General features: G+C 43.4%; 1 protein-coding gene across 1 annotated transcript in view; it reads right to left on the reverse strand.

Annotated features, from left to right (window-relative positions):
• LOC108248216 (dachshund homolog 2) overlaps positions 1-13760 on the reverse strand; it is an 83919-nt gene that overhangs the window by 7333 nt on the left and 62826 nt on the right. Inside the window, exons 4-11 of the mRNA XM_017436830.3 lie at positions 7924-8130; positions 6456-6625; positions 5249-5354; positions 4126-4200; positions 1830-1930; positions 1561-1708; positions 1299-1469; positions 88-153 (exon numbers count right to left, since the gene is read on the reverse strand). Of these exons, the coding sequence (XP_017292319.1) occupies positions 88-153; positions 1299-1469; positions 1561-1708; positions 1830-1930; positions 4126-4200; positions 5249-5354; positions 6456-6625; positions 7924-8130 (1044 nt within the window). The remainder of the gene's footprint in view (positions 1-87; positions 154-1298; positions 1470-1560; positions 1709-1829; positions 1931-4125; positions 4201-5248; positions 5355-6455; positions 6626-7923; positions 8131-13760) is intronic.

Here is a 13760-nt window from a genome sequence, read left to right on the forward strand (position 1 = left end):
ATGTGTCTAAAAGGTTGGCCTTTGAACACACGTCTGTACAGTTTTGTATCTGTTAATCCGTGACATGTGTGGGGGGGTTTCACCTACCTTGTACAGCGCCGTTGTCTTGCTGGTTTCCATTAAGTTCAGGTTTGTCTTCGGCTACAGCAGCGTCTGGAAGGAAACACAACGACAAGACGGGGTCTCAGTGGGTTGGCCCATAAAAACAACCCAAACAGCAGCTTGTAACTGCGTGCAGCTTACAATAAACTGAATCCAAACACAGGAGGAAGTTTCTAATGAGCGTATGTTAGAAAGTGGTCCCAATACTCCCATCTATTAGTTATTCTTGTAGATTTGAACCTTTGATGTATTCATCAGAGGTCATTTTTAGTGAAAACTACCTTTTTTAAGGCCCCTAAATTTAAGATGTTGTGTTTAAGCACCAACAGATGAAATATTCACAACCAGCTGGACTAACTGTCCACCAAACCAGATTCATCCACAGCTCCTTTAATGAAACAGAGCCTGACACACATGGGGGGGTTTGAGTCAACCCGCCACTGTTACACCTCTGAGCTGCCAAGGCTGGTAGTCACAGGGCTGCAGTGGTTGATGCATGAAAGTGTAAACTGGCAAAGAGGCTCGAGGATGGGATGTCTGAGACACATGGTGGATGCTGGGACTTACATCATGTTTTAACAAAATTCAGTATTCGAAGTCTGTCTGTTTGCATCGTGGAAGTAAAATGCTTCAACTGGAAGATGGCACCACATGGATGAACACATTAATTCACCCCTACAAGCTGCAGACGGGAACAAGAACCCCTGTCTCCTCCTTCAACAACAAGGAAACTCCTTTTACATCTGAGCTGATTTATAGAAGAAGTGCTCTGCTGAGGGGGGATTTAAAAACAATGGATTGTCCATATTCCAGTATATTAACAAATATTGACTAAAGTGGATCTGAGAACGACTTCCTTTTACAATCTCCCAACTTCGAGGCTAAACGAGACATTAAGAGGTTAGTGGGAGAACTTCACCCACAACAAATGACCCGTTCATAGCATCCAATAACATTCATCCTTCAGTGAAAACCAGGTAGAACCAAACCAAGAGAACCCGAAGCGGCTCTCAGGCCTCACCCTGAGCGGCAGACTTTGTGAATGTGAAGGTACAGATGAACTGCTGCTTGTGATTACTCTGAACTTTATGGAAGGAAGACAGAAAAACAGCAGCAGCTTGTAACTCTGCTTTAAGAGCTGCTTCAGCAAACAAACAGCAGGGGCTGATGGGAGACACTGAGGACAGACAGGTTACCGTTCTTGGTGTTGTTGTTGGTGGCGTGCAGCGGCTCAGGAGACGGGGAGGACGAGGACGAGTGCTTCAGGGCGTCCTCCACCCTCTCCCTCCTCTTGGCCTCGAACTCCAGCGCCTCCTGCAGCTTCCTCTTGGCCTTCTTCTCCTTCTTCAGCCGCTTCTGGATGGAAGCTGAGGACAGAAAGATGATCCGCTTTGAAAAGACCACGTCCCGCCGACCCGCCTCCGTCAGCAGGTGCGACGTTTCGATTTTCCTCCTGACCTCTGCTCTGTAGCTCAGAGTTCAGCTGCCGCTCCAGACTCTCCCGCATCTCCCGTTCTCTGTAGAGCTCCATCTTCAGCTCCCTCTTCTCCGCCTGGATCTGTTTGTCCTGCGCCCGAGCGTTCTCCACCGCCACCTTCAGCAGGCCCTGCACACACACGGAGAAACCGCTTCAAATAAAACTTCTACAATAAAAACGGTCCTTTCATATACGATGGCTCTGAGTTTGTGTTGATATTGATCGATAAACCGAGAGCACACAGCCGTACCTGGATGTTGGTGAGCAGAGTCTCCACAGACGACAGGCCGTCAGCAAACAGGAAGGGAGCAGGGAAGCCAGGCGGGAGGCTCTGACCCAGCGAAGACTCTTCTACCAAACACAAAACACAACATTTAACTCTGACACACAACCAAAGAAACGCCTCAGATTTGGTCCTGTGCCGTTTAGATTTATCGGATTCAAGCAGCTTAACGACTGAGACGGGAACAAAACACTGGTTATCAACTCCGGATGAAAACATTTATTTAAATAAATAACCTACTGTCGATGATTAACTACAACCTTGGAGCTGCACATTTACGGCAAAGGAAATATATTAATAAACTGCTCTGAGATCCGAACATTTACAGCAAATGCAGGTGATAAAACAGGAAGTAAGATGATCAATAAATATAAATCTTAAGGAATTATTGTTGCAGTATATTAAAAGGCTTCATGTCTTCAGTCTCATGTTTGATTAGTTTTACTTGTTTTTGAAAACTTACTGTTAAAATCAAACCCAACGACTGGCAGCTAACTGAATTTACGACACATTTGTGTTCGACTAACTGGGATTTGTTTGATGACAGTCGGTTGCCAAACAATCCTAAAAGTTGTCTTTCGTTTCTTCCTGACTCCGGGACTCTTCAGAGAGAAACCCGGGAACATTGGGAACGTTCTGAGACACTTTGGAAGCTCCTTATTCTAACAAACTTCAGCTTTAAATGACATCGTTTTACTCCATGTTTTATGAACACTGGTTGTCGTCAGTGAACTTTCTGAAATGCTGGTGTTTACATGGCAGCGACACACACACACACACACACACACACACACGCGCAGGTTGTTAGTATTCAGACGATCATGTGGGGTACTAATTGGCAAGGATTAAAGACATCCTTGATTTGTGTGTGTGTTGGTTGTGAGTGCGTCACAGTGTCTGCTCAGCTCTTAATGCCTAACACACCGACAACTGGGTTAACTCTGCTGTGAAATTAACGCTGATTAAGATGCACTCTAAAACACACACACACACACTCCCTATCTGCCACTTCATCCATACATCCCTCGACTCCAACCATTACACACCCGCTCAGATCCTTCTGCAGCACTTTTTCATCTTTCTGAGCTGATTCTTTCCACCTCACTCGTTTTTATTTAATACTTCCACTTTTTCCTCGTTTCAACGTTTGTTCTTCCTGATTCTTTTCTCATTTTTACTCCTTCGTTAAAAATGACTTTTATTTCATTTTTAACACTTCGATCCTTTAAAAGCCTCTTTCTGTGCTGAAGCTTCTCTTCATTACGTTTTCCTCTCATATCAACTCGATTCATTCCTGCCTTTTAATCGTCCACTCCTAAGTTTTTAGCTGTATTTTTAAAACAGCTAAAAGGTTTTGGTTATTTAGCTTTTATTTTGAAGATAAAACATCACTTTTGGCTGAGAAAATAAAGCAACAAATAAAGAAAGCGTGCAAAGAAGAAAAATAAAACAAAACAAGAAAAAAATTTAAAATGGAGGAACAAGAAGAGACATTTGTCTATTTTTAAGCTAAATATTAAAACTTTACAGCAAATAAAGTTGCTTAAACTAAACATTTATTCTTTTTTTTAGATGTAAAATTAAAATTTTAGTTTAGATTTAATGAAACTTCTTGTTCAGGGTCTTTATCTGTGTCACAAAACAACAAATTAAAGAACTAAGATGATTTTTTTAAGCTCTCAGTAAATAGAGAGTAAAAGTTAAAACAAACAAACAAAAATGATTTGCAGAAAAAGAAACATCGTGATACGGTTCTGCCAATAAAAGATCGTCAGAAATGAATTCTCCTCCAATCTGGGACTCCAGTTTAAACACGTCGGCGGTCCTAATCCGGGCTGGCTCGTAAACACTTTTCATTTTCTCTCACAGTTGGAAATGCACCATCACATTTATGAACAGGTCACATGACCCGGCGCAGGAAACCGTCGGCGCTTTCATTTCCTGCTGCTGTTATTGATCCTGAAGGAAGCCGCTGCTGATGTCTGCAGCGGAGAGGGGGAGGGGGAGGGCCTGCATGCTTTTAGTCTGTGACCTCTGACCCCTGACCCTTTTAGCCGGGCCTCAAACACTTCACCCAGCTCGGGCCACCATCCATCCTTCTATCCATCTTTCCTCTGATTGATGGCTCAGAGACGGGTGATCAATGGGAGCAGCGTAACATCCTGACACTTCTCTTTCTGTGTTTATCTCTCTGTGTGTGTGTGTGTGTGTGTGTTGTGTGTGTGTGTGTGTGTTGTGTGTGTGTGTGTGTGTTCGGTCCAACCTTTGTCCTTTGTTATTTTCTTGATGGGAGCAGCAGAGTTGGTCAGAGCAACATCAGCATCACCTGACACCAAACCTGTCGAGAGAAAATACATTTAATTATTCTCTTGGTTTGAAATGAAGAACAAACACACAACATGCTGTGGGTGTGTGTGAATCTGTAAATACACACGTGTGTGTGTGTGTGCGTGCGTGTGTGTGTGTGTAACTTACTCTGTGTAAAGCTGTAGTTCAGATTTTTAATGGGGAATCTTTGGAAAGATTATGAATCGTTTCATTAAAACCAACATTTTTATAAGTTTTCAAATCTTTTCTTCCAGCTGTTCTCTTTTCAGGGGTCTCCACAGCGAGTCCTCCATCTAACTCTGTCCTCTGTCCTCCATGTCCTCTGTAACTGCGTCCATATCTGTCCTCTTTGTCTCTAACATACATGTCCTCTCTAACTTTATCTCCCAGTCCTTCAACCTGTGCTGGACCTCTGATGTCCTCATTCCTAATCCTGTCCATCCTCGTCCCTCCCAAGGACAACCTCAACATCTTCAGCTCTGTCACTTCCTGTCCTGTCTCCAAACCAACATGGCTGCTCTCACCACTTGCTGCCACCCTTCTGTCACAAATAACTCCTGAAACTTTTCTCCATCCTGTCTGGACTCTCTTCTTCACCTCTTTACCTCACTCCCCGTCCTCCTGGACAGTGGACACTAAGTCCTTGAAGTCCTGCACCTTTGTGACCTCTGACCTTGTAGCCTCACTGTTCTACCTGCCTCCACCTCTCCTTTCCTACAGCACACCTCACCACTGTCCTGCTGTCCTCACACGTCCTGCTGTCCTCACACATGTCCTGCTGTCCTCACATGTCCTGTCCCAGTCTAACGCACTTCTCTGCCACTTCAACAGATTGACTCTAATTAACTGATGGAATTTGTCTTAAATAAATAAATAAATATTCAATATTGTTTCACTTTAAAACTCAGAATAATATATTAACTGATTCAGAATAAACTTTAACGACCCAAACAGCCCTGCTATGAAGCCAGGACCTGTTTTGTCCCTTCTGGGCTTCTGTAGGAAGATGTCGTGTCTGTTTTGTTGCTGAGTGTGTGTGTGTGTGTGTGTGTTCGTACCGAGTCTTTCGGGGGAGCTGGAGGCCGAGCTGCTGGGCTGCGACTGCAGAGGAGTGTTGGTTTCATCCACAGATGGAGACAGAGAGGGACTGTCACACACTCGCTCCTGAAAAGACCGAGGGACGAAATAAATAAGAACTTAGACCGGACTGCGTCAGTAGACTGATCCGTCTTTGGGTCAATAACGTCTAATAAAGGTTTCAAACGATGAAGTTAGCCAGAACATTATGACCACGTGTCTAACACTGAGCAGGACTCTGAGGTCCTGACCCACCAACTTCTGGATCAGAACTGTTTTAATCCAGCATCTCCTGCAGACGCTTCATCCAACTGAGCCCAGAAGTTTTAGGAGCCCAATTAAAACCATCATTTATATTAAGGTTCCTTAAACCACTGAAACCATCTGAGCAGGTTCAGAGCTCACAATCAGACCGGTTCCATGAAGAACACTTTAATGCAGGGGTCCACAATCCTGGTCCTGGAGGGTCACTGTCCTGCAGGTTTTAGAGGTTTCTCTGCTTTAACACCCGATTTGAATGACTGAGTGACTAACAGGCTTCTGCAGAACTTGAAGACCTGCTGAAGAGCAGAGAAACATCTGAAACATGCAGGACAGTGACCCTCCAGGACCAGGATTGGACACCCCTGCTTTAAAGTACCATCAACATGAACTACTACTACTGAACCAGATTTACCAACAGAACTTGGTCCGTTCTTTAAAACTGAAACCGAAGACAGGACAACTATGGTGTCCTCCATACATCCTGGTGGTGAAAGTCGCACACAGGCGTGACGAGGCCAACGCCTGTTCCCCAGGTGATGCGAAAGCAAACACACAGGTCCACATAGTGAGACAAACCATCCTTGTAACCCTCAGAAAGTCCTAACAGTTGGTCCACAAACACCCATGACCTTCAGGTGATCCGTGGTCCAGTTCTGACGAGTCTGCAGTGAAACGGACTCGTTCTGGTTTTAACTCAGAGAAGAGCATCAAGTTTGAACTGGGCTCTGTCTTTCATTGGATTGGATAAGGAAAGCGGTCCTTGTGTGTCCAGGACCCAGTCAGCTGCTCAGAGTCATTCTAATCCAGCATCAAGGTTCTTCTAACCGTCAACAAGAACCACCTAAAACTTGAAGTTGGATCAGGAAACTCTGGACTTGTTCAACGAGCTGAAAGTTCAGAGCGTCTCGTGTTCACAGGCGTTACCTTGATGACAGGCGCGCGGTGAACATGAGTGTGTATCTGCTGCGCTGCGGCCGCCATGTTTGCGATGGTGCTGAGGTGGTTCATCTGGGACATCGCCATGGCGACAGACGCAGGCGGCAGCCCCATGGGCAGCAGGGGATGGGGCATCATCATGAACGGCAGGTCCAACCCTGAGACGGAGGCAGGAGAAACTTTACTTCTAAAAACATCGATGATGAGATTCTTCTGTTTGGGTTTAATTTAACCAGAAACGCTGTTTCAGTTTCAGACCTCCATAAAACTGAATGAACTCTGTTCATCTTTAATACAATCCTAGTTATAATAAAAGTTAAATATCAAATAAAGTAATTATTTTAAACCTTTTCTATAACTGTTAACAAACCAGCATCAGGTGTGGATTAACTGAAAACTCAAATAAAATCTAACTTTACATAAAACAACATTTATCTGAATGAATATTAGAACTTCACACAAACGGCTTAATCTGAGATTAACAGAAGAGATCAATTCATATTCTGCACTGTTTTATTAATGTTTATATATCTATATTTTGTTGTTTATTGTATATATATTTATATTTTTTTAATGAAATGAATAAAGATTTTTAATTCAACAGGCTGTTGGATAAACGATGAGGTTTATTTTTACTGCAGTAAGGCAGAGATGGATTAGATTTACAGCCAAAAAGACTTTTAAAGAGGTTTTTTTGTCACTTTATGTTATTGCAATAAGTACCAGAAAATACTGCTAACTTTTAACTCTATCACCTGTCTGTAAACAGTTTTTATTAAAAATAAAGACGATGACAACTGAGACGACAAACGTCTTTAGGGTTTAAATTATTCCTTAAACTTTGGTTATTTTTTTAAACTTTACTTATTTTCGTTCTGTTTTTTGGGTCGTTTTATTTCATCCGTCTTCCTCCTCCTCCTCCTCCTCCTGGTGGAAAGAAACTCATCACCGACACGTCGCTGCAGACGTGAAGAATCACTTCAGCCTCATCCTTTAACCCCGAACCCAAAAGAGTCACCTCTGACCTCTGTGACCCCTCCTCACCCTCAAACAGCCCCCAGTAGATGGACACATTAGAGAAGACATGCCTTATCTGTCACACACACACACACAGAGGGCTGCTTTCATTCCAATGAAACAATAACACTGATTGCTGTTGTCGTGACGACTGAAGTGATAGAATAATCAATGTGAGTGTTTGTCGCTTCCTGCTGCCGGTGTGAGTGTACAAATACATTACTTCTGCAGTAAGAAAAAGGGCGAGGATCTGTGTGTGTGTGTGTGTGTGTGTGTGTGTGTGTTGATGAATTGAGTCATTTAGTAAAGTGTGTGCTGATTAATCCAGGCAGAGTGGTAATACAGGAGATGGGAACAGATTAAATGGTGCACATTAACAAATATTGCCCTCCTTTAAACACACGGAGTGAAAAGGTGTTGATTTTCGGTGGAAACTCACTGTTGGCCAGGAGCTGCTGCTGCTGCTGCTGCTGGAGCTGCTGCTGATTGACGGCTCCTAAGGTGGGCCCCCTCCCGGGCCCTCCTGCTGCACCGCCTCCTCCTCCTCCCGCTGCCGGTGCTGCTCCACCTCCTCCTGGTCCTCCGCTGTGGGCTCCGGCGGGGGGGCTGGTCAGACGCTCTTTATCCCAGGAGCACTCGCTGCCTCCTGGGCGGAGGGGCAGAGATTTATCATCCATCAGTGACCAGATCTAAAACTGGGACTAACAATGTCAGGAAACATCTGGATGGACAGATGTTGTCTTCTTCACAATCAGAGAGGGAACATTTCAGTTCTTCTGATCAGTCTGTACCTCCATCAAGTTTTGCAGCTTTGGTCACAGCGTACCCAGAACCCGTCTGCCACAGGTCCCTTCACACCCACCTTTGGTTCACTTCTAACATAAATATCAGCATAATTTTACCAGTTTTTAAAATTATTATTGGGATAATTCGGCCTGATCGTCTGGAGCTACAGTTGATCTCTGAATATTCTTGGATCTTACAGCAGAAGAAGATTTTAAAATGGAGTTATTTTCAAATCAGGACAGAAAAAGCAGGTTAAGTTTAGCTTTTTCTGCATTTCATAAAAGCAGCATCTGCTTCGCTTCACAACACCTGAACTCTTCAGGAGTCTGTGCCTGGATAGTTCTCATTTCTGCACCAACTTTACATCCAACCATCCATCCAACTGTCCATCCATCCATCCATCCATCCAACTGTCCATCCATCCATCCATCCAACTGTCCATCCATCCACCCATCCACCCAACTGTCCATCCATCCATCCATCCAACTGTCCATCCATCCATCCATCCATCCATCCATCCAACTGTCCGTCCATCCATCTGTCCATCCATCTTCAAAACTTGTTTAATCCTTCTCAATGTTGTTGGGATGCTGGTTCTAGTTCCATTTGATTTTTCCAACTTGTAACACCAAAAAAATCTGATTTCTGAGAACTAAAAGTAAGAATAAACTCCGTCTGGTACAGAGGAGGAAACTTTAATCAGCAAAGATAAACAGAATGTGAGAACACATCAGTTAATAAATATCCCCATAGTTTTATCCATCTATCTGTTTTCTTTATGCCTGGTCCTGTGCAGGGTCACAGGGAGCTGGAACCTTTAATGGGTGTGAAATAGTTACTAAATACTAAGTGAAGTACAACTTAAAGTACTGAGACCGGAGGCGGTCGACGTTGTGTTTCCAGAACGAATCATATAAATTCATAGCAATCAAAAGGCTCCAAAGCACTAAAAACTCTCTCAGGTTTTATTAGTTTAAATCTGTGGTTTAAAACGTTTAAAGCTTGTGTTTCAATTGATCAGCTGAATTTAACCCTCATTTGCTGGAAGAGCAACTTGTTGGTTTAACAGAGATTCATCACTTTAAAAAAGTATTTCTTAAACCTGATTAAAAGCTCGACAATGTGTCAGCTAAAGCCAGCTGATTATCAACACCGACCATCTGAAATAGTTTCAGTTTGAGTGTAAAATGTATTTAATGAGCGTCTCTTTTCACACCACGGCTCGTTCTCTCCCTCTCTCTGTGTCAGGCTGCCTCTCTCGCCCTTCACACTTCTGTTTCTGCTCCACTGTTCCCCCTCTCATCCATCTTCATCTCCCTCCATTAGTTTGAATTAGCGACCGTCTCTCTCTATTATTGCCTACTGAATTCCCTGCGCTCGGTGTGTGTCTGAGTGTGTGTGTGTGGACGACAGCTGGGCCTCATCCCTGCTGCCATTTACACCGGGGAAGAAAAGAAGAATAAACAGATGGGCAGATGTTCTCGCTCTTTCTCCATCTCTGCACTCATTTTTTTCCTCGGCCTTGGCCTCTGTCACTTTTCTAGCCGTTTTTTTTTTTTAAACATTTATTTCCTTGCTTTGGTCTTTCACAAAACTAATAATAGTGAAACATTTAGTTATTTTTAATTTATTGAAATAAAACTAATAAAGGAATCAGGTGCACACGTTGGGAGGGGAAACAATGGAAACTTTCCAAAAATGGCCCAGGATGAATTTGTGCCCTCGATCCAACCATTCATCAAACCGAGGCTAAGAACGATCGGCAGGTCCTCCTGCTGGGTCTCCTCATGTCACTAATGACTGTTGGAAAAAATATACATGGCATTTAAACACAATAAAAAGACACCATCCAGCTGCTACCAAGGATGTAAAATGTGTGCCTGAGCAAAAAGACCAAACTCTGGAGATGCTCTACTGTTGGTCTGTTTAACTTGTCACCTTTAAAAACGTTAATTTAATAAAATCCAACTCCAAGCAGTCCAGATCTGTGTTCATTATCATTCAGCTTTAAGAAGTTCCCCAAATCTGTAAATGAGATCAGATCAATATTTCTTCTGAAACTAGAGGGAGCTCCCTGACCGCCGGTGGCTTCACAGTTTGAGCCACAGCCTAAAAATCACCTAAATAAGTTTGGGCTCTTTCAGTTCAGTTTTTGTTGTCCAAACTAGATATATTTTATTGTGTTTACGCTGCCTTGCGGTTTAAATTAATATGGATGTCAGCTAAAAAGCAAATACACCTCTGAGCGACCAATCAGGAGTCTGTCTTACTGAACGACCCGACGCAGAGCCAAGATGCTCTGTGAAAGTGGGTGGTTACGACGCAAGCTAAACGGGTACGAAGCGGGCTAAGGTGGGTACAAAGGGAGCTAACGTGAAGACAGAATGAGCCGAGGGAAATCCAAAGTGTGCCGAATGGGTACGAACTGGGTTAAAGTGGGTCTGAGGTGAGCAGAGGAGGGTCTTAAATTGGATCGAGGCTGGTACAAAGAGATAAAAAGTGTAGAAAGTGGACCAAGGCAGGTACGAAGTGGGCAAATATGGGTCCAAAATGGCCCGAGGCAAGTACAACGTAGATAGGAAGCGAGTTGAGGCGGGTGCAATATGGTCACAGGGTGGTTAGGTAGCAGGTTTGGGCAGGTAGTTTGGGTAGGTACGAAGTGGGCTAACGAGGGTACAAAGTGGGCTGACGAGGGTACGAAGTGGGCTAACGAGGATACGAAGTGGGCTGACGAGGGTACAAAGTGGGCTGACGAGGGTACGAAGTGGGCTAACGAGGGTACGAAGTGGGCTAACAAGGGTACGAAGTGGGCTAACGAGGGTACAAAGTGGGCTAACGAGGGTACAAAGTGGGCTAACGAGGGTACAAAGTGAGCTAACGAGGGTACGAAGTGAGCTAACGAGGGTACAAAGTGAGCTAACGAGGGTACAAAGTGGGCTTACGAGGTTACAAAGTGGGCTAACGAGGGTACAAAGTGAGCTAACGAGGGTACGAAGTGAGCTAACGAGGGTACAAAGTGAGCTAACGAGGGTACAAAGTGGGCTTACGAGGTTACAAAGTGGGCTAACGAGGGTACAAAGTGAGCTAACGAGGGTACGAAGTGAGCTAACGAGGGTACAAAGTGAGCTAACGAGGGTACAAAGTGGGCTTACGAGGTTACAAAGTGGGCTAATGAGGGTACAAAGTGAGCTAACGAGGGTACGAAGTGAGCTAACGAGGGTACAAAGTGAGCTAACGAGGGTACAAAGTGGGCTTACGAGGGTACAAAGTGAGCTAACGAGGGTACAAAGTGGGCTTACGAGGTTACAAAGTGGACTTACGAGGTTACAAAGTGGGCTAACGAGGAAACGAAGTGGGCTAACGAGGATACGAAGTGGGCTAACGAGGATACGAAGTGCGCTAACGAGGGTACGAAGTGGGCTTACGAGGGTACGAAGTGGGCTAACGAGGGTACGAAGTGGGCTACCGAGGGTAAGGAGTAGGCCGAGGTGTGCTGGAAGGAGGTGGAGGTGAGCACAAAGACGTGTGAGGCAGATGGCTTCGTTGTGTACCCCGTGAAGCGTGGGTGCGTTCTGACCCGCGCTGCAGCCGTAAGACGCCCGTCGGCAGCAGCTCTGAATATTTAGCTGCTTCTGGTAAAATCTACGATCAGATCTGACAAAGTCTTCATAAAGAAGTGGTTTCCATCTGCTAAACACAAGTTTGATAAATGTAACTGATCAAGTTTCATTTCATTTATAGTTTCCCTCCTCCTCTACTCTTTTATAAATTAAAACCTCCCCAGCTTTTCTTCTTTCCTCCACTTGTCTTTTTGTTTCTTTCTTCCTGAACTCCACCTTGTTTTTTTCCCCTCTTAGTGACAAATAAAGCTACAGTTTCCATCGACACCTAAAGCGTCCCGTTCCCTCTTTCATCCTTTGACTTGCTCCGTTTCTCTGAGTCTTATCAGAACGAAGGTCTGAGAGATCGACTTCCACCATCAAATCTTTTCTTTCTCTCGCCCTAAATATCCTTTTCTCTCCCTCCCAGCCCCCCTCTCTTTATTTTCGTTTTCATTTCATACACTCGTTCCTCTGCTCCATTGTCCGCCGCAGTTTCCCAGGACAGTGTGAGTGAATCGCACAAAGGAAACAAGGTCGGACAATGAAAAGAAAGCTCTCCGCCACCGAACCAGAATCACTCTGAATGAAACAGAAGAAGCAGCGCAGGAGGGAATAAATAATAAAACTAAAAAAAGAGTAAAAGGAGAGAAGAGAGGAGGAGTAACTCTATCAACCCGGTTGCCAGGTCAGCTGAAGAAAAGGAGGAAACAGAAGGACGGATCGCTCCAGCCTTTATTTTCTTTCTGCTTTTTGTTTTCTGCCTCTTTAATAATTCAGAGAAACAAACACAGCACAGATTGAGTGGACCGGAAAGTGTGTGTGTGTGTGTGGTTTATGGCTAACATGTTAAAACAATGTTCAGACTAAACGTTAAATTCAGACATCAATAAAGTTTTTACTGCTGTGATTAAAACATTTCAGGTCAGATCTTTGTGGATTTATTGAAGGTAAGCTGAATTTATTTCTTTATTTTTTTATTTAGAGGTGTGACACGTTTTCTAAATACGACCAAATCTATTTTAACTCTTCACTTTAAGACTTATTACCAGAAGAAAAAAAGATTTAAATGATCTCCCATTTCTGTGAAAACCGATATTTATTCATTTATTTTTATTATTATTTTCTGTGTTAAGTCCCAAAAGGAGAAAAAAAGAGACTTAAATAAATAAAAACATTTAATTACATGTCTTAAAGTCAGGAGAGAAAGTATTTTGGCCTTTTGGGGCAATAATTAAAGGATAAACATCTTTAGAAAAAAAAAAAAAAGATTTTATAAAAAAAAAAATCCATGTCATAAAATCAAGAAACAAAAAGGATTTTTCACGTCTTGTTATTTTTTTGCTTGTCCTTCATTGTTTTGTCTCATACAAAATAAAAAGCTTTAAAATGTTACATAAAATATATTAATTTGTGTAAACCAGAAGCTCCACATCAGTATTTCTCCACTAAAGGATATGATTTATTTCCTGGAGGTTTTAGTTTCAGCAGAGTTGACGTCTCAGCTCAGGATGTTCGGACCAATCAGAGCCTTTTATTTGACCATTTCCTGTCAGGACAAACCTGTTTACTTCATTTATAAAAATCAGGAAGTTTATGATGTAAACTTGTACAGAAGAGCAAACAGCTGCTGAGGACGGACTTGGTTTCAGTGATTAAACCATCAAAAGTCTTTAAACGTTTCCTAAAACAGCGAGACGAAGCTCGTTGTCGGGCTGTGACGGATGTTAGACAGAAGAAGAAGAAATCTGCAGCCGCTGATCAGACCGGTTCTTCTGAGAGAGGCACAGATGCTCGTGGGATCGAGGTCTCTGTCACCTTTTATTTTTTTATTTTCCTCGTTTTCTCCCGGCTGCCTTCGCTCTTTCACTGTTTGTTGGATCAAATGAAA

This window comes from Kryptolebias marmoratus, linkage group LG7 (assembly GCF_001649575.2).
Source record: "Kryptolebias marmoratus isolate JLee-2015 linkage group LG7, ASM164957v2, whole genome shotgun sequence".
Taxonomy (NCBI): domain Eukaryota; kingdom Metazoa; phylum Chordata; class Actinopteri; order Cyprinodontiformes; family Rivulidae; genus Kryptolebias; species Kryptolebias marmoratus.